At 41.7% G+C, this 22,627-nt stretch overlaps 1 protein-coding gene across 2 annotated transcripts in view; it reads right to left on the reverse strand.

The window, feature by feature from the left end:
• MCU (mitochondrial calcium uniporter) overlaps positions 1–22,627 on the reverse strand; it is an 84,691-nt gene that overhangs the window by 11,513 nt on the left and 50,551 nt on the right. For both annotated transcript variants that reach the window (XM_083441453.1, XM_083441452.1), the window contains exons 2-4: positions 4,204–4,273; positions 1,114–1,284; positions 93–197 (exon numbers count right to left, since the gene is read on the reverse strand). In XM_083441453.1, coding sequence (XP_083297579.1) covers positions 93–197; positions 1,114–1,284; positions 4,204–4,273 — 346 coding nt within the window. The remainder of the gene's footprint in view (positions 1–92; positions 198–1,113; positions 1,285–4,203; positions 4,274–22,627) is intronic.

A 22,627-nucleotide genomic window follows, 5' to 3' on the forward strand; every position in this document is an offset into this window, starting at 1 on the left:
GGATGAAATTATCTTTTTTTTTAAATTGCTAGATGGAGGGTTTTCCCAAAAATAACATCTGGAAATACATCCCAACTGCATGAAGTCATTACCTCTCTTTGGTGGACGAACATGGTAAGTCAAGTCATTAATTACTAGTTTGAAATCATCCAGGAGTAGGAGATCTATGCCTGTTGAAGAGGCAACACGTGTCCCATCTGAAAGGGGAAAGAGGGAAAAGATTCTATTAAGAACTATCCAGAAATTAATATCAATGTACTGTATTCCAGTGCAAAACAGTGTAGAATACTTTGTAAATATATATATATTAAATTCACAACACATTTCCAGGAGTGCAACCCGCAGCTTCAAATTTGTAAAACGAAAGCTTCCCAATATATGAGGTATCCTTTATATGTGTGAATTGCAATGGCAGGCCTATGTGTCAGAATGTTCCCAAAATGGTTTGAAGTGGGGTAGGATTTAAGCTGGAGTAGCAGCAATTTGGGATGCTGAACCCCACTCTCTGCCTAAGTCTTTGTCAGAACCAGTATTCTAGCACACATGTTAACGCCATCCTTATGTAGAGCTATCCCATTTGTTTGTTATCCACTTGGTAAACTATAGTTTGTGTTTTTTCCAATAATCAAAGAAGATAGAACCAACCTCTTACCTAGAACCTAGAACCAACCTCTACAGGCCTAGTAGTAGGCAGCACAGAATTAAATGCTTACATTCTAACTACCTCATCTAGAAAGCAATGTATATCATAAGACCTGCTATTCCAAAGAAATAAAAGTGACCAGTACTGTAGTTAACTGTAGCCACAAGAAACCAAGTATCCTTTTTATTAAACGAGCTTATACATTATTAATCTTAGGTATGTCTAAGAAAACATCAAAGAGACGACATTTTCTAGAGTGAGGATTATCTTCACCCCCACCCTCAACATAACAGTTTTACAGGACATGTGAAATACTGCTAATATGATATAACATCCATATCAGTTTTACAAGAGGTTTTGAGGAAAATGCATTAACAAACTAAAGGAACTATAAGCACAGAAAACAAGTGCAGAATCTAACATTGTATTGTAGGTGTTCATCCAATTGCTTCAGTAATGCTGAGTGGTACCTGGTGAGTAAATGGCAACCCGGTCGATTCCCCGGTCTTCTGCTTGTAGTTGCCGTAAGAATACCCCAACAGAATCCGATATAGGCTTAAGTGTAAACTGGCACCGCTCACGCCGGGATGGAAGATTCACAGATATTACAGGTAACCCGTTTTGATAAACCACTGTAACGTCTGGGGGCAGGGAAGCAGACATTCAAAACAGATTACTTCAAGTATATCAACAACTATCTTTATTACGGTCCAGAGACCCAACAAATCGTTACAAAGCAACACACAATTCATACAGCCCACCTCCAGGTTAAACAAGCATTTTGTTCAGAATATAGGGATCATTGGTTCTTGCAACCACCGATAAGAACTTTGCCACTACTAATGTTCTAGCATTTGTCCGGTCTTCCAACAAGAACCTGACATAGTGAGCCTCTGATTTTCCCGGGAAAGGTACCAGCAAGGGTAGTATCAATTCAGCCCTGGCTTGCTCATATTCTGCACAGTGCAACAAAATATGTTTTATGGAATCGATGTCTTGAGCACACGAGCAAAGTCTGTCCTGGTAGGGAACTCCTCTCAACCTGCTATCCAACACTGCAGAAGGAAAGACGTTTAGTCTGGCTTTGGTGAAAAGCCTTTGATAGTTTGGTACTGTCAGGTTTTTAATTCAAGATGTTAACTTAAAGACATGCCCATATTGTACCCTACTGCCAGCGGACTACAGACTGTGTGTGATCAAGATCGCAAGTCACTGTGTGCATTATCCCATAATGTTTGCTTTAATGTCTTTAGGGTGCCTTCATAACCCAGGTAATACAGTTGGAGGGTTGACAGACCAATAGAGGTGGCTTTTATAGCCATGGTTTTCTGCCATTAGCTGACAAATTCCTCATTGCCCAGGTGCTGGTACAAACCCTTCCCTAGATCAAACACTGAAATCCTGAGCCAGTGTTTTAGGGCAGCCCACCACGCTTTAGTTGAAGTATATCAGATAATTTAAAATAAACACTATTACTAAATTCATAAAGCAGAGGTTCCAGCAGCTGGTTCTAGGACTCATTTGGGGGAACTTAAAAGTTTGTGTGCAACAGCAATGCCATTCTCAAAAGCAAAAAAAAAAACAAACAAACCCCAAAAACAAAAAAACCCAACCACATAGACTTTGCATGCAAAGTCCGATCTACATAAAACAACACCAGTAACAAGTATCTGTCTTGTTATTCAATGGCCCATGTAGGATGCTTCAATATTTAGGCAAATAATTTTAACTTCTCTTTAAAAAAATACCAACACAAAAGACACCCAGGAACAATAATAAACATTCATCTATAACCTGGCCTTTGGCTGATTAAACCATCTATGGTCTTTTAAATGTCTTTGTAGGAGAGGGGTTGTTGGTTGTTGTTGCTATTAAGGTATTTTGTGTCTTCATTTTGTATTTTTATGCTGTAAACTGCCCTGTGGTCTTCAGACGAAGGCTGGTGCATAAATTTAATAAATAACAATAACATTCAGTGCCAGGAGCTTTCCGCCATCTAAGTGAAGAAATGATTCTTTTTGCATTTTAAAAAAATATCTCTATTGAAAATACCATGTTAGTAATAAAATTATAGAAATCTCATAATTCATTCTTAATGGCTGATTTTTTTCTTGAACTCAGTTTTAACATGGTACTATTGGAAATAGCTTGATGTATTCCCAAGGTTTTGAGAGACTTTTCTCTTTGGTTAGCATTTTAAACTCCCTCCCTCCCTCTCCCTCTCTCTGTAGTTTAAAAATGCGAGTTCACTACTAAGTAGAAAATCATTTCAAAAAAATTAGCATACTTAAAATAAATACAGAACAGTTCTGACTGCTGATCGGGTTCAACTATTTTTTGGTGGGGCAACAGCCATGTTTCAAGTGCCCAAGTGGACAGTGGGCAGGGTACTTCAGGTTTCCCATCAGTATGACAGGTACACATTCTGTGACACTGGATAAAAACAAGGGGAAATATAAGCTCAATACACACAGCATCTAGCTGACTCTATCTTACAACAGCTCAAATAATTCAGTAACATTTTAACAATGGGGCAATGCCAGAGGTTTGACTACATGATTCAGAGGCTATAGCTTCTGTTGGAGGTCTGTGAAAGGGAGAGGGCGAAGGTGTTTTGTTTTTAAAAGAATTGTTCTGGCTAGCTGAAAATCTCACTGGCTTTTTGCCGTGCACAATGTTTCCGTATGACTCTGTAGACTCTACATTGACTTCAGAACTCCTTTGCAACATTCCCAGGACCAGATGTCCCTCAGCCAGAGAGTTGGGAGAGGCCATTTTGAGCAACTACAGCCACAACTCCTCTTACGCAAATACAGCTAAGGAAACTGGGGCAACAGCCACCATGAATGTCTTTAGTCCGGAATTTACACATTTTTGGAGAGGACACGAACCCACAGCAAAGTAAACCAAAGCCTGTCGCTTTAAGACCACATATGCATACTAGCCATATTTGTTTCAAACTCAAACTAAGATGCAGGAAACGCTAAAGCTCTTTAAAGTATCAGTTGTGAAAGTACATATGCAAAGCAAAGAAGAAAAATGAATTTTAAAAAGGGAAATGGAAGTGATATGTTTCAAGTTGGTTTTTCAAGCAGAAGTCCAAACAGAGCTACGTGTCATTCTGAATCTCTGCAAGAAGAATTCTGACTGACCTTCAAGGCATGGAGTTGACCTTGAAAAGGTAGCCCTAAACAAGGCTGGTATGGTGACATGAAGTCACCAAGAACAAAACAAACAATGGGAAAAGAACCTCCTTTAATTTAAGAATGGGCAAAAAGAGAAAAAGGTAAGTGGCAAAGAAAATCACGTGCCACAGCCTTCTTGCAACAAAGCAGTGCGAGAATGTTAGAGTAGGTAAAGGTATTTATTTTAACCAGCAAACCATTTCATCAAATTTTGAAGTGCTTCTGCCTACAAGTGAACCTCACTTGCCACAACTTGTATGGGGGGGGGGAATACTGAGGCACACCCTTGATTTTAAAAAATACCAATACAGACGCATAATCTTTGAGCATTGGGGTAGGAATCTTGTCTTGAACAAATTTATTTATTGTACTCACCATCAGAGGGCACTACAGTACTGCAATAGACCACTCTCATGGTCTGCCAAGGAGGAAGCCTTTGGTGTGCCTAGCAAAGGAAAACAGGAAGGAAAGATTTATTAAGAAAAACAGCAAGTGCTAGGTTATTTCAGATGACCCGTGCCAGGACACCAATCTAGCAACATCCTACTGTAGGGAAGACAATAAACTGGTAGAACCTTTCAGGAGATATACTTCTTGCTGCCATCTGTCATTCAGTATGGATACACTTCACGAGCCAATTCCCATACCTTACAATGTTTTTGCTCATTTGAATTTAAAGCCGGTGGGTGAGGAGAGAGAATGGAAGTCACAAAATCTTTAAAAAGTACTATAAGCAGGGGGGTTTTCACCTGGAACTCACCGGAACTTAGTTCCAGCACCTCTCAGGTGGGCGCCATTGCCATTCTAAGAGAACAAGGGAGGCGTTCATGGTGAGTTCTGGCACCTCATTTTCTAGAAAAATAGCCCTGATAGGAATTAATTTCCATTTTAAGCCAAGGGCGTGAGTGTGCTAACAGGCTGCAGAAAGATTCAAAATGCAAAACATTATCTAAGAAAGAAGCACAGCAAGAAGAGTGAATCGCCAGCACCCAGAATCAAAGTGATACCGGTACAACTTTTAGGAATCCCAGCAGAAACAACTAAAAACCTTTTGGTACATTTTATACAAGCAAACTGGCAGAAGCAGAGACAGAGGAAAATGTTTGCGGGCTGAAAGAGTAACTACGTTAGGGAACGCTTAAACAGGACTCCTTAGAAATATTGGTTAATCCACACCAATTGCACATTTCTGCTTGAACTGCTTATTCAAACAACCCCATACAACAACAGAATTCAAATACAATTCCACGTAAAACCTGCTGCATCTGTTTCACGCTTAACTTATTTAATTAGGAAATCTGAATTTCATTCTGATGGAGCCATAATGGCACAATTACTGAATACGCCCACAAATGGCGGTTAATAAATTAATTTTAAAATCTTTTTATGGTCATGTCCATCTACTTACTGCAAAATGCATGGGCAATATTGCTAAACCCTGACCTTCAGCCATTGCAATCTAAATCTTCATATAAAATTTTAAAAGCCTAACTATTCTATGAAGCTTACAGCTGCACTTTTATCTTAAACTTCTCCATGCAGCAGCAAGACTCCTTTTGAAAAGTGCTTACTTGCAAATAAGGATATTTAGGACTACGGCTTTTAAATTTCTAAATTAAATTATTAATAGAAGGCATTAGTTTTCAGGAGCTTCGCAGTGTGTTAAGCCCATACCTATAGCATCTCTAACGTCTTGTTCAGTGTGAAAAAGAAAAGGTGACTTGGAATATGGTAGCTGATGATTACCCTGAAACAGTACATTGTCAAATACCTGTGATATGTTCTTCTCTCTGAAGTAAGGGCATACAATAGATGGGGCTACTTCCACAACTGCGGGTAAGGGAATGCAGTTTTCCTAATCTCAGAAATAGCCTTGCAATCTTGAATAGACCACTCAGATGAGCAGCTTGCTACAGAGGGGACTGCAGCAACATCTGCACCGACTCAGCCTGGAGCTCCTTAAGAGGAAAGGATGGCTCATTACTTGAGTTGCCAGCGAACATCCTCTTGTTGCTCTGCATTAAGGTAGGAATCAATTTACTGAGGACACCAACTAGCTACTTGGAAAGAACAATTTCCTCTTCCATTTCCTAAGTACAATGCTGTATATAGAGGAGATGGCTCCAATATGCTGTAATTACCATGCTACCACACATCAAATGGCTTCACTGAACTACCCAAACTGACACGTTTCCTGTACGTTAACTTTTCTTCTGCCATGCTATGTTGCCTCATACGTTTTAGAATGGATGCTAGTGGGGGTGGTTCTGTATTGCACTGCATTGCTGTACTTTCCAGCGCTGATTTTTCTAAATCTTTTTTATTAATGGACCACTGCCACCAACACCAGCATCAGCATACCTGCAGATATACAGATTGGCAAACAAGTAGATATTTCCTTCAAGAAGTTGGCTATTATTGCTGGGTAGGGGACATAGGAAGCTACCTTATACTGAGCCAGACCATTGGCCTTTGTAGCAGAGTAATGTATCTTCACTGATTGACAGTAGTTCTCAGGGTCTCTGATAGGGCACATTCCCAGCCCTTCCTGGAGATGCTGGGGACTGAATCAGGCCCCTTCGGGGTGCTCTACCACTGAGTAACGGCCCTGCCCCCCAAACAGCTGGTTGGTACTCATTGCTGCGTCTCCAATCTCTCAAGCCACAACCAACTGTTTGCTGTTGGAATGAGTAGAACCGTAGATACACTTTCATACGTGATGGTTGGTTTGTTGACAATTGGCTTCCCACACTGCATAGGAGACATCCCAAATGGAAACAACTCACAGGGATTCATTTGCATGATATCACTATACATGGGACAAGGTCCCCTTCAGATGTAAATTTGTGAAGCTCTATAACCCTGAGGGGAGGCACCCTGAAATATTGTATTCAGGCTACTGATGGAACCACACTCTGCCTCAGTTTTATAAAATCTCAATTTCTTTGAACTAAACCTTTTGGTATTTGCTCCAAATTTTGCTTCAGCCCATTTTGCAGAAGACCTATAAGGTTACGTAAATACAAAAAAGGGTATGTATCTGTAAAAGATCGGCCACTGAAGGCTATCATGTTAAAAGTCGTTGGATGTAGTCCTAAATTTCATAACTACTCAAACAAACCATGCATACTTTCAAATGTCTAGTTTGTCCATACTACACAACTGCGATCCAGCTTGATTTATATTACAGTATATTCACTGCTACAGCTTCTGTCATAGTAATGCAATAGTGAATATGATGCTCGTGCAAGGTGGATCTAGAAATAACATACACCCCAATTCCTTCAATAGCACAGGTCTGAAATAATCTCCTATGTGAAGGCAAAAAGTTTATCCCTCCAGCTTGCTACCTCCCTTTCATGCATTCTCAATCGACAAAGTTATTGCTACTTATTTCCGGTAATCTTCCTTGCTACACTTATTTGCTCTGTTGGAATATCTGAAACTGCCTGAACGGGCTCTTCTCTATCCATGCAGTTTTGCAGCTGTTATCCCAACTAGCCTAGAGCCTCTTGCTTAGGTACATATGTTTGCCTGATGGAAACAGGGAGGCAGAACCATTAATTCTCTCTCCACCTGGGTTCATATACCCGTAAACTAGATTGAGGCTGTGGCACCTGCTTTCCTATAAAATGTTCTTAAGAAGAGAAAAGATTGAAGCTATGCATGTGATCAGCATATTTAGCTGTTGATATCTAACTGTTGGTCACTTATTGCAACGTGGTACAACAGGTCCTGTTTTGAAAACAGCAGTACAGTGGTACCTTGGTTTAAGCACAGCTTAGTTTATGAACAACTTGGATTAAGAACACTGCAAACCCGGAAGTAGGTGTTTTGGTTTGTGAACTTTGCCTTGGAATGAAAACATGTTTTGCTTCCTGTTGAGTGTGTTCCATTTGTAAATTGAGTCCCCAGCTGCTATGGGAAAGCATGCCTTGGTTTAAGAACTCTTTGGTTTAAGAACGGACTTCCGGAATGGTTAAGTTCGTAAACCAAGGTAAGTAGTACAGTAAGATATAATCAAGGGATTTGAGATGCAATGCATGTCTGTTATCAGGTCAATTTATGCTACACCTTCACAGAAATGATCCAATCTCCATTTTTCTTTTCTTACTTAACAGCAATAAGGCCACTTCCTGGAAGAAACAGCACATTTCTTCACTACAGTGTTACTCAAAGAAACATGAGGAAGTTCTTCTGATGGTGGCTCAGTATACAAGGCACCATACTATCAAGATGGGAACTCACCTGGGAACAATATGTAACCCGGGCATGATATGAGGCCACCATCTTACTGAAGTTGGGAAGCACATGAATGCCACTTTGGGTTCCATGGCGGAAGAAAGGTGAAATATAAATATAAGAAAATTAATAAATAAATCCACTCTGAGGTCTTTGGAAAAGGAGTGGGATACAAGTGTGATAAACAGCAAGGAATTTTAAAAAATCTATCTTGTATCCCAAAGGGTTTGAGCATCCTGCACAGATACTTAAAGTTTCAAACACTAAACAATGGGGTATCTTCCCCATCCACAGATAGGGTGCTGCTGAACATGAGAATGCCAGAATTTCCATGCAGGATGTCACCATAAAAGTCTATTTAATCTAGCCTTACACAGAGGTGCAGGTTAGTTTAATCAGTCTTCTACAGTGGCCAGTCAGGTGTCTCGGGAGAGTCCACAAGCAGATCAAGATAGATAAATCCATCTCATTTATTCCCACCCTCTTTGATTTATAGCAAATTTTCACCCTGCTTTTCACGCAAAAATGTCCAGTGTGTCTGAAATAAAATACACAGTATCAAAAGCAATCAAATGCAGAGCAAATGCCAACAGTAACAAAAACTAGGTGCAGACAGAAAAGGCATATAATGCAGACTAATTAAATAAAATTTGAAAACATCTGCCAGGACAGATGAGTTTTCAAAAGGTAGTGGACAATCATTAGAGGATGACAAAGAGCTCTCTTGTGGAAGAGTTTCACAGGCTGGGAGCAAACAGAGAAGGCTATCTCCTGCACCTCATTACTAGAGATGCCTCAGAAACTGATGGGGTACACAAAAGAGCATCCTTAACAGAAGTGCAGGTTCCTATGGGAGGAGACAGCCCTTTAGCTATCCAAAACAATTTGCGGCTTTAAAAGTTAACAACCAGCACCTTGAGCTGAGTCTGGAAATGGATTCACACCAGTTGCTACTGTAACAGTTACTGCAGAACTGCAGTAGCAGCAAGTTGAGCAAGGTGGTTTCCTAGCACTTTAGCAGCAGACCCATGTGGAGAAATCTTTATAGTAGTCGGAAGTGAAGGTAAACAACTACAACCACGTCATTTGACACCTTGATCAAACCTATTTTGTCTAAAAGCAGGCACAGGCAGTATACCAATCTTGTGTTGGGCAAAGCCATTCCCTTACGCCCGGGGTTAGCAAGGTTTATCTTGCCCGGGCCGGATCGGTCCCATAGATCCCTCTGTGGGCCGGATCATGTGTGTGCGCATGAGTGTGCCCCCTCCCTGGTGTTTTTCGGCATCTGCAAGTGTGCAGACACAATTTCTGTCACTGCAGAAGCAAGTCCCCGCGCTGAGCTGTGCCAGTTTAGTGCAGCGCGTGAGTGGGTAACTGGGTCCGGGGGCAGATCGTGGGCCAGTCAAACGACGTCCACGAGCTGCTTCTGGCCCATGGGCCTTAGGTTGCAGACCCCTGTCTTACGCAGACAGAAGCATCTAGCAATCATGCTGCCACTTACAACAGAGGTTTCACTCGGCTATCGTGAATGAACACCGAAGAAGCGCGTTTGTGCCCCAAATGTTAAAGCAGCAAGGTTTCAAGCAATTTTAGGCAAATCAACAATGAAGTGGAAGGACTGGAACAGCAGCGTGGGTATAGCAGACTCCCCAAATCAATCCTTTGCCTTTGGCATATGAGAGGAACATGAGATTAGGGCTCTATGCATGGCACACAGCAAGGAAAGTTTGACCAAGTTTTCTGATTTCTCCCCTCAGCTGTTTTATTTTAAAGACCAAGTGTAATGATAAAAAAAGTGCTGTACTAGCGGTTATACTAGAAGACTTCCAGGTAAAGTTCCAGCCATGAAACATCTAGAATACGGGCTTAACAGACAACTATGCTGCATGAGAGAAAGTTTAGGATTCAAGCCTAGTAGCATATTTGTGAGCCACGGCTAATGCAAATTTGATTAAATAAGTTAATAGTGCAGCAATTATAAACACTGAGATAAATGAATCCATAACCCTTGAGTGCTGCTCCTGGTCTCCCCAGGCCACTGTGCCATACAAAGCAGACTCCAATTTATAAAAGCATCAGTGCTCTCTCATCTAAAGAGTGCTGAACAATTTTAGTTTCTGATCTTAAGGGTAACAGAACGTAACACCTGCTACCCAACAAGAATTCAGCAGAATAATGAAGCTTTGGACCAAATAAAACTCAGCGCACATTCCAGACTTCATTGATTATGTTTCACAACTATTCATTCGATGACATTTAGTTAATAGCCAGAATGTTCTGGCATCAGTTCAGGAAGCAATACTAAATAATTACACCCAGATTTCAATTGAAGGCATGTGTTTACCTTTAAGAGCATCTGGTAACAGATCCATAGGGATAAGGAGGGTTTCATCAGTTTGAGAACATGCACAAGCTGTAAGAGTTTGGAAGTTTTATTCCCTCACTATCTGATTATGGATACTTGGCAGATAAGGTTCATGCAAAGAGGCCCATTAAGAGCTCAATGGTCCCACCTAGGGTCTCTGGGTTTCATCCTAATGGTAAAAACAGCTTATCTCCTGCCTCACCTCTCACTGTCACAGTGGTAATGCCAACAGGCATTTTAAAAGTCAGAGCGCACAAGAAGCTTCCATAATTCAACCTCCACCCCATAGACTAGAGTAATGTTTTTAATCTAGATAGAATGTGTCGGTCAGCATTTTCAACAGGATACCAACTACCAGTGTAGCTGGCATTGATTTAATTACCACCGTCTTTTCTTTTTTGATCAATGACTCCATTCTGACATAATGTTTTGTCCATTGCTTGTCCCCCCTTAACCATAGTGAAGTGTTAACATTTGAGTAGCTGCTGCATAGTTAAGGATGGGGTGCAAATCTGGATATGAAACCTTTGTTTGGAATGGGTTTGCAACCCACTGTTTGCATTATTCGTAGCAAAATCTTGCTTCAATACAGAATGAACCATCATTTCCCTACCTTCCTAACCTCTCTGCTTGCATGATGAAAAGCAGTTTTCACGGGCATTTCCATAGTACACAATCCCTTAGTAGGGTTTAACTCTTAGCTCAGCATATAGTTTCTCTGCACATTCAGGCTCTTAATAAGGGCTTAGGCTACCAAACATGGCTACATATGATGTCTATACTGGTCAAATATATGCCAATTACATTTGCTTCTACCCAGTTTAGGTAGCCTACCTATTATGTATTCTAGATCATTTCTGGTCAGCTAAATTCTACCTTTCTAAGTTCAATGATAATAAAGGGTAAAGGTAAAGGGACCCCTGACTATTAGGTCCAGTCGTGACCGACTCTGGGGTTGCGGTGCTCATCTAGCTTTACTGGCCGAGGGAGCTGGCGTACAGCTTCCGGGTCATGTGGCCAGCATGACCAAACTGCTTCTGGCGAACCAGAGCAGCGCACGAAAACGCCGTTTACCTTCCCGCCAGAGCAGTACCTATTTATCTACTTGCACTTCATGCTTTCGAACTGCTAGGTTGGCAGGAGCAGGGATCAAGCAACGGGAGCTCACCCCATTGCAGAGATTCGAACAGCCGACCTTCTGATCAGCAAGTCCTAGGCTCTGTGGTTTAACCCACAGCGCAACCCGCATCCCTCAATAATAATAGATTCATGGAATTTCTCAGATGTGTTTGTGAACACATGAAGACACACACAGAACAGGAACAGCAATCGTTCCCCCCACAGAAGTAAGAAATCCAAATAACAGATTAAATTTCTGCACTTCAAGCTAACAGAATATTCCATACAGACACAACCTTACACACCTCTAATTTCCTGTCTTACGGTAAAGTCTAGCACTGGGACACTTAATTAATTGAATACTGAAGCTCTGGAGCTAGGTGTTCAGCTCCTATTTTCTGTGTGGGAAAATTAAAAGCTTTTTACATCATTATGCTGCAGGTCACTCAAAAACGAATCCAGTCACGTCTGAACCAGAGTCAAGGCAATTAGCTGCTTATGGCTGAAAAGACAAATCTTGCTTCCAGCTCTGCACTGTGAAATAAAAATCCATTTTTGGCTCTGACATACAAGTACCTCCAAACCTGTTGGCCACAATCCCAGTAACATTACAGGAGTGCTGCAAGCTTTCCTAAAGCAATCTCAGTGCCTTTGGCTGTCAAATTAGTGATGGACTAAACCTGCATGTCATCTCAGCCTCTGCTTTCCTCCACCCGTGCTCCTTCCCACTCTTTAAGCAATCATATATTCTACAGCAAATGACAGAATTACAGAATAACCAAATTAGAAGGTTTACAGAAATGTGACGATAACTACACATTTACTAGGAAACTATATTCGCTTGAATGGGAGCAAAGTCTAAATACAAGGCAGATATAGTTCCCCTTCAACATCTTCTGTTTTGGTAGTTCTCATATACAGTATTGCAGGATATAAATAACCAGCAGGAGAGAATAAGCAGGTATCAGAAACTTAAGTAGTTCTTGCCCCCTTGAGCTCTGGTGAGGAAACAATGCATTTGCTCCGATGGCTGCAATAGCTTTTCTGAGAAAGCATGAATGCAGAAAGTTCATTTCTACTAAGGCAGAAAAGATTGAAAATATATGCAAGCAAAGAACATTCTAAGAGAATGAGGGAGATGTTCATAGTGAGTCCCGGTACCTCTTTTTCTAGAAAAATAACACTAGAAATAGAGATAGAGAGGTGCCATAACTGTGTTCCAGTGAGTCCCAGCTGAAAAAAGTGTTGGCGAGCTCTCTCTCTCTAAATATTTTCAGAGAGGGAGAGAGATGCCAATAGACTGGGGCACACCAGTCTAAGACTGATTATGTACCAGGGCAGCAACATTGCATAATTAGTCCCACTATAATCTTGCATATCAATTTTATTCCTGTATTAAAGAACATTAATTACAGTCCTTTTTAAAGATCAAGCTTTTTGTTGCAAAGAACTAATCAATATGCAGCTTGGTGGATGGCCTTTTTTGGCTTCCAGTCTCAGAAAAATATATTTAGAGTCCATTTCAATGATCTGCTGAGCAGATTCTACATTGCGAGGGCACAAAACTATTGAGGTGCTATTTATTCTCTTTATTTTAATTTAGGTAATTTATAATGCAAAACTTTCTGTAATATATACCATGCACATTTTTATGCCTTAGATTTAAATGAGTTTCAGGTATATTTTATTTTGTTGACCTTTGTCTTACTATGGAAAATAGACTAATTCAATAAATTCCATTATATGGGTGTTGTGGCATGCATATATATGTGTGTGTACACATATATATTTTAAGTGAGCATGGGCAACTTGTGGCCTTCCAGATGTTGCTGGACTCCCAGCCAATATGATGAGGGACAATTGGAACTGTCGCCCAGCAACATCTCTGGGCCACAGGTTTCCCTATCCCCATTAGTTTTCAAGTACTCTCCTTTCTACACAACAGCAGCAATAAGAATTTGGGTGACAACTTTTTCCCAAGCTTATCCAAGCTGTGCACTGGAGCCTAGCATCTTCCTTGTTTGCAATCTGTCTGAATAATGACTCTGCCTTGCTCCTTTTCCTGGCCATCATAACTCTGTCTACTGCAGCTAGGGCATATGTTTTAGATAGCAAAACATTCTTGACATACCAGTGTCTTTACAGTACAGCAAACAAACAATCCTTTTGGTTAAAGTTATAGCCATGGTTCACTACTTAGGTCGAGCTCATGGACTGGTGGGAGACCCAGAGGTCGGAAACTGTATCTGGGATTCCTTATCTATTGTAATTCTTGGTTCATTCCGATTGGTTTGCAGGGCAGTTAGATGACATTGCATCAAAGCAAGAGTGATCATACACTTTCCTCATCTCAAAATGCTAGATCTTTGGGGCTTGTAGGGTTCTTGTGCAAGACCAAAATATGGGCAGTCTGGAAGTGCCCACAGATTAGTCTACATGTAAAAGAATAGAAGGAAACAAACCAGAGAATTTGGACACAACCTCTGCTGATGTTCACTCTTGGGAGACAGGCATTAAAGAGCTCTTTGCCTGCCTCACTCCCTCTGTCTGTCTCTCTCTCTCTGTCTGTCTCTCTCTGTCTCTCTCTCTCTCTCTCTCTCTCTCACACACACACACACACACACCCTTCACTGTGGCAACATGATGCTTGTGGGGGGGGGGGAAGCCCTCATATAGTCTGGTTTAACCATCATTCCTGTGATTATGTGGAACATGTTGCAATCTATCCTGGCACTGGTGCAACCCATCCCCAGAGTGGCTGGGGAAACCCAGCCAGATGGGTGGGGTATAAATAATAAATTATTTTAATATTATTATTATTATCCCCCAAAGCAAATCTAGTAACTGAGTTCAGCATTACTGAATAAAAAACAGAAAGTGTTAAAAGCCCTCTTGTTGTACCTCATTGTGAATCAAAGCAGCTGAGGTACATTAGGGTGGAGTAGAACAAAACTCTTAGTATCACAGGCTATGCTGGTGACCAGAGAGGGTGCCTCTCCCAAAACTTAATTTACAACAGTGTGCTTCATACACAGGGGGCAATTTGAAGAATCTTGTAAGGGGAAGAACCATGAAAGTAGAGCTCCAGCTCTTTGGTCTTCCCAAAGCTATCTTCTGACAGCAAGGGGCTTGGTGTCACTTATTCCTTGACTCAAACCTGGAAGCTGTCACAAACATTTCCCTGCCTGTGCATTTGCCTTACATTAGTAAGAGAAGTCAAAAATAGGTTAGAATAATCTACAAGAGAAGAAGGGAAGAGGCAGAGAATGCAATCTTCCTGAAAAGGGGAAGCCATTATTCTGTTACAGTTATGCTTATTATTCACACAGCCGGTTCTATTTTCCTAAATAACCATTTTTTTGTACTTGGTCTTGATACTGAGCCATGTAGCAGCCTAGCAATTGTTTCTGGGCTCTGCTTTTGTGGTCCTGGGACTCCAGCTGCTTCTGTGTGCCTGTCCTGCTGCTGCTCAAAATAAACAAGGCACAGCATCGCTTCTGAGGCAGGGAGGGAGAATGAAGAATAACATCCACCTTCAAGGCAGTGGTAGAACAAATGTTTTGCATGAAGATGATGCTGGATTCATCTCCAGCTTAAAAATACCTCAGGTGCATGGCTTGCAAAGTCTCCTAGGGCCTTGGAGCATCTCTGCCAATCAGGACAGACATACTGGGCAGCGGGACCAATGGTATTACTCTGAGTGGAGGAGCAATATGCTCTCATATACAGTGGTACCTCGGTTTAAGAATTTAATTTGTTCTGGAGGTCCGTTCTTAACCCAAAACTGTTCTTACCCTGAGGTACCACTTTAGCTAATGGGGCCTCCCGCTTCTACTGCACAATTTCTGTTCTCATCCTGAGGTAAAGTTCTTAACCCGAGGTACTATTTCTGCGTTAGCGGAGTCTGTAACCTGAAGCGTCTGTAACCCGAGGTACCACTGTATCTGAAGCAATGGCTGCCACGGGAGAAACTTCCTAACTGTAAGAGCTGTGCAATGGTGGGACAGATGACAGTGGAAAGTGGTGGGCTCTCCTTTGCAGCAACTGGGGACCTGTCGGGGATATCGTCATTGCATCCTGTATTATAGGTTCTGTGTTGATTAAGGAGGTTGAGCCAGATGACCTTCAAGATCACTTTCAGATCTAAAATGATGTGATTTGATATTCCCAGACATAAATTCTCAGTGCTCCCTAGAGAGGTGCTTGATGGAGAGGCAACCATTTAAGGGGGTGAGCATTTTCACCTTCCACCCCATCACCTTGCAGCCTCAAAAAACCTGTTGCCTAGGAGACAGGGCGTTTGGTGGCAAGACTACCATCTAGGCACTGAGTGTATATAGGGATCTGAAGGAAGAGTGACCATCTTTACTTCCGCAGATAATTAATAGGTGAGACCCGGGATGAAAACTGTCTCAAGTGGATAGGTGTATCCTACAACCACTGTCAGCTTTGGGGTGTTGTTGTTTTTTAAAGTGAAACAACACAAAAGTTAAATAAGATAATACTTGTGTGGCATGGTTTAACATCTAAGTAGGAACACAATCCTTCCTTAGATAGATAATGTAGCTTTCGGTTTTGCCGTGATAGAAAGCTGCTACTAGACTGGCCTGTGGAGAGATTGTAACTAATTAGAATGCCAAATTGATAGCTTTGAAAAACAAAATGCTGTTATTACAAGATAGTCTGAGACAAAGTTGAAGCTATTAATCTTGATATGGGAGGGTGGAACTCGCCCTCCCCAAAGTAATTGAATTTTTGTATTACAGTCTACAGAATTTAACAACAGCTTACAGAGCCTAACAGTCTGTTACCACAACATTTGCACAAGTCCGCATACAAACCATTTCAGCACCCAGAATCTTCAGACAGATCCAATTCCTAGTTCACAGAGGTAGAACTACTGAGATAAGACAGAATTTCTACCTTGAGTGACTTTTGTGCTCTTATATCCCTGTGAAGCGTAACAGCATTTCGATCTAGAGTGTATGGGGCACAGAAAAACAGGAGAATGTGACTGTTTTATTGCACCCCCAAACCTATCTGCTTGCAGGTGGTATTATTTACCTGCATTTCCATAACTGACCTATAACAGAGAGTCCTCTACAAGGCTCACAAAGCACCTGAACCTCTGCTAAACAGGAAGAACAAGAGTTCAGCTGAAACCCTATATCTGGACTTAATTCAAAACAAAACAAAAACTTATGCATAGACACACGTTATCGGACAACATTAAAGAACCAGTGCAAAATTGAGCATCCCTGTCTTCAGTGATTACAGTGTTCTTCTTAATTCAGCACTTTGACATGAACTAGGGTAAGAAATAAGGTTGTTTTCTAGGCTGCCCTGTAAATGATTCACTAAGTCACTGCACTTGATACATACAAATAATTATACAAATAACCATGTTTACCCAAACATTTCAAACATATTATATTATTATTATTATTATTATTAATTATTATTATTCTGTATATGAAAATGAACTAGTGCAGTGAAACCATGAGTTAACTTGGAACATTCCAGTTACTAACCGTAGTATGCTTAAAGAATGAGCATGGTCCTATATATTTGCTTCAATATCCAGTGTATATTAGTTGAAGGATTTATATTTGAAAATTCAGAACTATGTGACAGGTGCTCTGCTCTGTTCCCAGGCAATACGTACTGGATCCAATAAGGAGAAAAAATATTCACATACCAATGAATATATTAGCTCCTGGGGAAACTGATGGGTTTAGACATAGAACGACCTTCACTTGTTTTAATTGCCAAATTACCAGCTTTAGGAAACCTTTTCGCCAAGCAATGACAATAGAAGATCTACATTGGGTGAAGGGCTACAACACAACTATTTGCTTTAACATGCTGATTGCAATTCATTTTCTATTTCCTGGTGGGCCTGAAACAGTAGTCGTCACACTCCTAGAACTGCACGGGAGCAAGCTTTATCATGGAGACGTGGAATTTTCACAGTTGCACAGTCCCGCAACCATATACCCTTCTGTAGGTTTGATGCAATATGCACAAAAGCTTGGTGGAGGAGCCAAGTTCTGAACTGATGAATTACCCAAGTGGCACAAAGGAGATGGGGGCAAGGCCACACACAAAAACGAAGGAAGCAAGAGACTCTGATAGTGAAAGAGGAAGGGAAAAAGAGCACCAAGAATATTATGGGACCTGTGTTTCTTCCTTGCACAAATTCCAGCAGGAGGCAGACATTTCGCCTCCCCTTATTTGCAGCTTTACATAAGCCTTCAGAAACTATTTGGTCTGCAAACACAAGGGCTGGTGCAATTTCTTTGCTAATGCTGCTTGTGGTCCAACAGCACAATATGTTTGCTTTATTAAAAAAAACAACGTGCAGAATATTAATGTCAGGCTCAGCAGAATAAATGTTCCAAAAAGACCATTAATTTGAGAAGAAAAGTAACAACAGATGAAATATTCAAACTGTGCTAATATAAAGTAAGGAGCATAATTTCCAGTTATTGATGGCACAGCTTCTTGCAAAGTACTCTGGAGAGAGAACTATTCCTTGGTATAAGATAGGTGTTTGGTAAGTGGTAATTTTCATCAGTAAAGGCTGCAAATTATATATTGAACTCCAAGTGTAATAATTTGATCAAAATATTCAACAAAGCGTGTTCTCCAATAAATGAGAGCACGTGTTGCGGTGTGGGCCACCGGGCCAGGCCTCTTGTTGCCAGGCTGGTTAATAGTTATTGCCTGGCATCTGTGATTGGATAACCGGGTTGCTGGGGCAAATTGTATGTTGCAAATTGAGTGGGTGGGACCATAGTCTTTAAATATTGGTGCACTCTGGTTTCTCTTTCTCTTTGCAGAGTGCATCGGATCACCCGCCCACCCGCCCTCTTTTCCGGTTGACCTTGCTTTGCCTGTCATGGGGGTCGTCTGCCTTGGCGCAGGGGCCTAGTAGGAATTTTGCCATTTGGTGATTGGCTGTGCCATTTGGTTTTTGCCTACTACTCTGCAATTCGTCACAACTTGTAAGGTTGCGGTTAGGCATTGGTTATAATATGCTGGTGTTGGAGGGGGCTGAACAGGCGGTGCCTGCCCCTCCTATTGCGATGAAGGGAATTCTGTTAAAGGAATCCTGGGGCTTGCCATGATTTCGTCCAATCCCTGTTATGGGACCAGGGCCGCCCAATCCCTGTTATGGGAATCCCTGTTATGGGACCAGGGCCGCCCAATCCCTGTTATGGGAATCCCTGTTATGGGACCAGGGCCGCTCAATCCCTGTTATGGGAATCCTTGTTATAGGACCGGGCAGGCAAGCTTTCGGGGAGCTGCTGGGGAGAGCGGCGTGGGTCCGACGCTTAGCTCAGGTGACCCCCCAGTTTGACTTTCTCTTCTACTGGCTACCGATCGGACCTCGGGATGCCAGTTCTGTCCCAGGCGGGGGGACAGATAGTCATAACCAATGTCTAAACAACCACTCACTGATTTTGTATTTTAATAAAGTTGTGGCCAAAATAGTGCCCAAAAACCAAAACTAAATTACGTGTTATGTGTGAAGTTATTTGAGGGGTGGCCTGGGGACCTACATGCGCAACTACGAGGACAAAATAATAGGGAGTGCTTTTTACCCTAACTGCTACTACTCACTAAATAGCCTTTTAAAATAAGGTTTATGCCTCTTTGGAGCATGCTGTTACTCAAGAACAGCCTCCCCTCCTCATTTAATGGCTCACCCAAAGGCCAAACTACATGTGACCTTAACTATATAGTTCTACCCCTGAGTTTCCCCACCACAACATGCAGGGGAGCATTCCTGATCACCCCCCCCCCCGGTGTGTGTGTGTGTAGCCAGCACACACCTGTGGTCTCAATATGAATCCAGCTCTCTCTCACACCTGCATTTTGCAATGAAACAAAGATCTCATTACCGTATTTTTCACTCCATTGGACGCAGTTTTCCCCCTCCAAAAATTGAGGGGAAATGTGTGTGCGTCCTATGGAGCAAATGTAGGTTTGTGCCATAGCCGCACACAACCCCTCCAGCATGGAGAGGCTGCACGGGGCTATGGCTTCTTTAGCCCTGCGCAGCCTCTCCCGGCAGATCCAGCCCGCTTGCTGCCTTGGCTTGTTCCATAGCCACGCACAGCCCCTCCAGCAGGGAGAGGTTGTGCGCAGTCTGTACGCTGCTCTTTGGGGCTGGGGGGGGGGGAATATTTTTTTTATTGATTTCCCTGTCTAAAAACTAGGTGCGGCCTATGTTCCGGTGTGCCCTATGGTGCGAAAAATATGGTAATTTCAGTAGGAACTTCTTCAAGGAAATTGCACACATGGGGATTTCAGTCTGAATCAGGACAGCAGAGGGAGCAAAGTACTTAAAGAACCCCATTAGAATCCAAATCTGGAACAAGCTTACCAGAGTCTAACAATTTGTGGAGAAACCCATGCATGGCATTGTTCAGGTTGTGCGCAGTTTGGCCCTGAGTCACTATACTTTCTTTAACTCGGGCAAGACTTTAAAAGAGTCTCAATACCAGGGGACTTTATTGATGTGGCATGGTGACACATCAATGCAAAACAAACAAACAATTTCAGTAATCTCGTATTTTCAGCACACTGCGCATTACATATTTTATTATGCTAGACTTTCAACACGCTGCCACAGAGCTGAAGCTATTTCAATGTGTGCAAGGAACACACCTCAAGTTGAAGTCATTATTAGGGACATCAGAGAATTCTGATAAAAAACGGTAACAGGGGAATAAACTGCCAGTGTTTGCTTAATTGCCTCATGTCTTTAACATAAATTGTTCCGGCAAATACAACTGGTATTCACTGTTGTTGTTTGGTCCACAAACTATATTTAATTGATTACATCCCCACCATTTGCATTGCATAGAAATGAATGGGGTGGAATAATCTAATGACAGTGTACCGGTAATTGTGTGATTTAGCCGCAGCAAGCATGGAGACAAATAACGTAGTATTTCACAGAAGATGCAGGGGAACAGAAGCAGTGCTGCATGTGACAAATACAGGATGGAACAGAAAATTATGCCTTCTTACACTACACATACCAACGTGAAGTCATTTATTCATCATTTGACAGATGTGATAACCGGTTATGTTTATCCTAGAAACCAAGCCTTAGCTTTGGGTTTTTTAAAAAACAAAAAACAGCTTGCTGTGTTATTGTGAGCAGCTTCTCATTGGCTCTGCACTTATGAAAAGATGACAGCTTTTTCAAGCTTGATTAGGGTTTATTCTGCCCTGCACAACACTATAATTTAGAACTTAGTACCATGAAATCTAAAACAAATTGAGGATCTGGTGTGGCTTCTCTTCAAAACAATCTAACATTCTGTTAACATCAAACCAGAACTACACACTTAGCCAAATTGCTGCATAGTTGTAGCAGAGAGTAGCAGAGACAAGCTAGTTCATAAAGCCTGTAGGCAGGACTTGTTTTATTTATTTTTGTACAGCACCTAGGAATTTTAAGCACTGTACAAAGTTAAAAACACACCCTACCTGCTACTTCTCTGCTTAAAATTGTGTCCACTGCTGTTCTGCAGCTCTTTTGAAAAAGAAAACATACCAACTCCATGTGCATTACAGTGGTACCTCAGGTTACATACGCTTCAGGTTACACACTCTGCTAACCCAGAAATAGTGCTTCAGGTTAAGAACTTTGCTTCAGGATAAGAACAGAAATTGGGCTCCAGCGGCGCGGCGGCAGCAGGAGGCCCCATTAGCTAAAGTGGTGCTTCAGGTTAAGAATAGTTTCAGGTTAAGAACGGACCTCCGGAACAAATTAAGTACTTAACCCGAGGTACCACTGTACTTAGTAATGTGAAAACTGACCAAAAAAAGTCCTCTGGAAAAAGTAGCACATGTGATAAAGGAGTTTAGTTTAGTCTGTAAGGTATCATAGAAATTATTACTGATACAGAGGCATACTCTGATATATACTTCTTTATGATATAATTTAGTTACAATAACAACAGGGAGACTGATTTGTTGGTCCCATGGCCAATATACAAAAGACCTTTACCTATCTGATTTTAGTTCTCTTGCCAGCAGTGGAATTCAGAAGCTAAAGAGGCTAGTGCAATTCTAAGCTTCATGAACAGAAGAATTCAAATATCAGACAGTAACGGTACTACTTTATTCTCTTTGGTCAGACCTCATCGGCAGTAACTTCCCCCATTCTGGGTACTGCAGTTTAAGGAATGTGCCCATGGGAGAGTGAGAAAGACCAAGTCCTATGAGGAAAGGTTGAAGGAATTAGGTAAGACAATTAAGAGGCAGTTTGATACCCCTATTCAAATAGGAGGTGACACATGGATGATGGAGCAAATTTATTTTCTTTTTCTCCAGAGGGAGAGGGTGGGATGAAAATCAATGGTTTCAAATGACAAGAAAAGGAATTTCAAATAAGGACTTCTGATGACACAAGATGTTCAGACTGCCTCAAAAGGTAGTGGACTCTCCTTTAAGTTTTTTAAAAACAGAGGCTGGATAGTTACCCACCAGGGATTCTTTAGCAGCAGGTTTCCTGCATCAGTCAGAAGATGACTTTTGAAGTGAAGTCCCTTTTAGCTCTATGATTCTGTTTTTGCATCCTTTTCTTGAGCTAAAAAATAGCCTTATGCAGATAATGAGGATCATGAGATAAAACATTTCAACACATGAGTACAGAGAAAGGGGGACTGAGAGGCTAAGGTGACTCAAAAGAGATACAGTGGTACCTCGGGATGTGAACGGGATCCGTTCCGGAGCCCCAGTCGCATCCCGTATGGAACGCAAGACGCGATGACGCGTCTGCACACACGCAGGTCACGTTTCGCCGCTTCCGCACATGCGTGTGACATCATTTTTAGCATTTGCGCATGTGCGAGCGGCAAAACCCGGAAGTAACGCAACTCGAGATGCGCTCAACCCGAAGCACATTCAACTCGAGGTATGACTGTACTAGAAAATTGGGTTGTTGTTTTTATTTTGATTATATATTTTGTGGTTTTATATTTTGATTTTATTCTGTGAACTGCCCTGAGACCTGTGGGTATAGGGCGGTGTGTGTGTGTGTGTGTGTGT

Source organism: Podarcis tiliguerta, assembly GCF_965153285.1.
Source record: "Podarcis tiliguerta genome assembly, chromosome: 5".
NCBI lineage: Eukaryota > Metazoa > Chordata > Lepidosauria > Squamata > Lacertidae > Podarcis > Podarcis tiliguerta.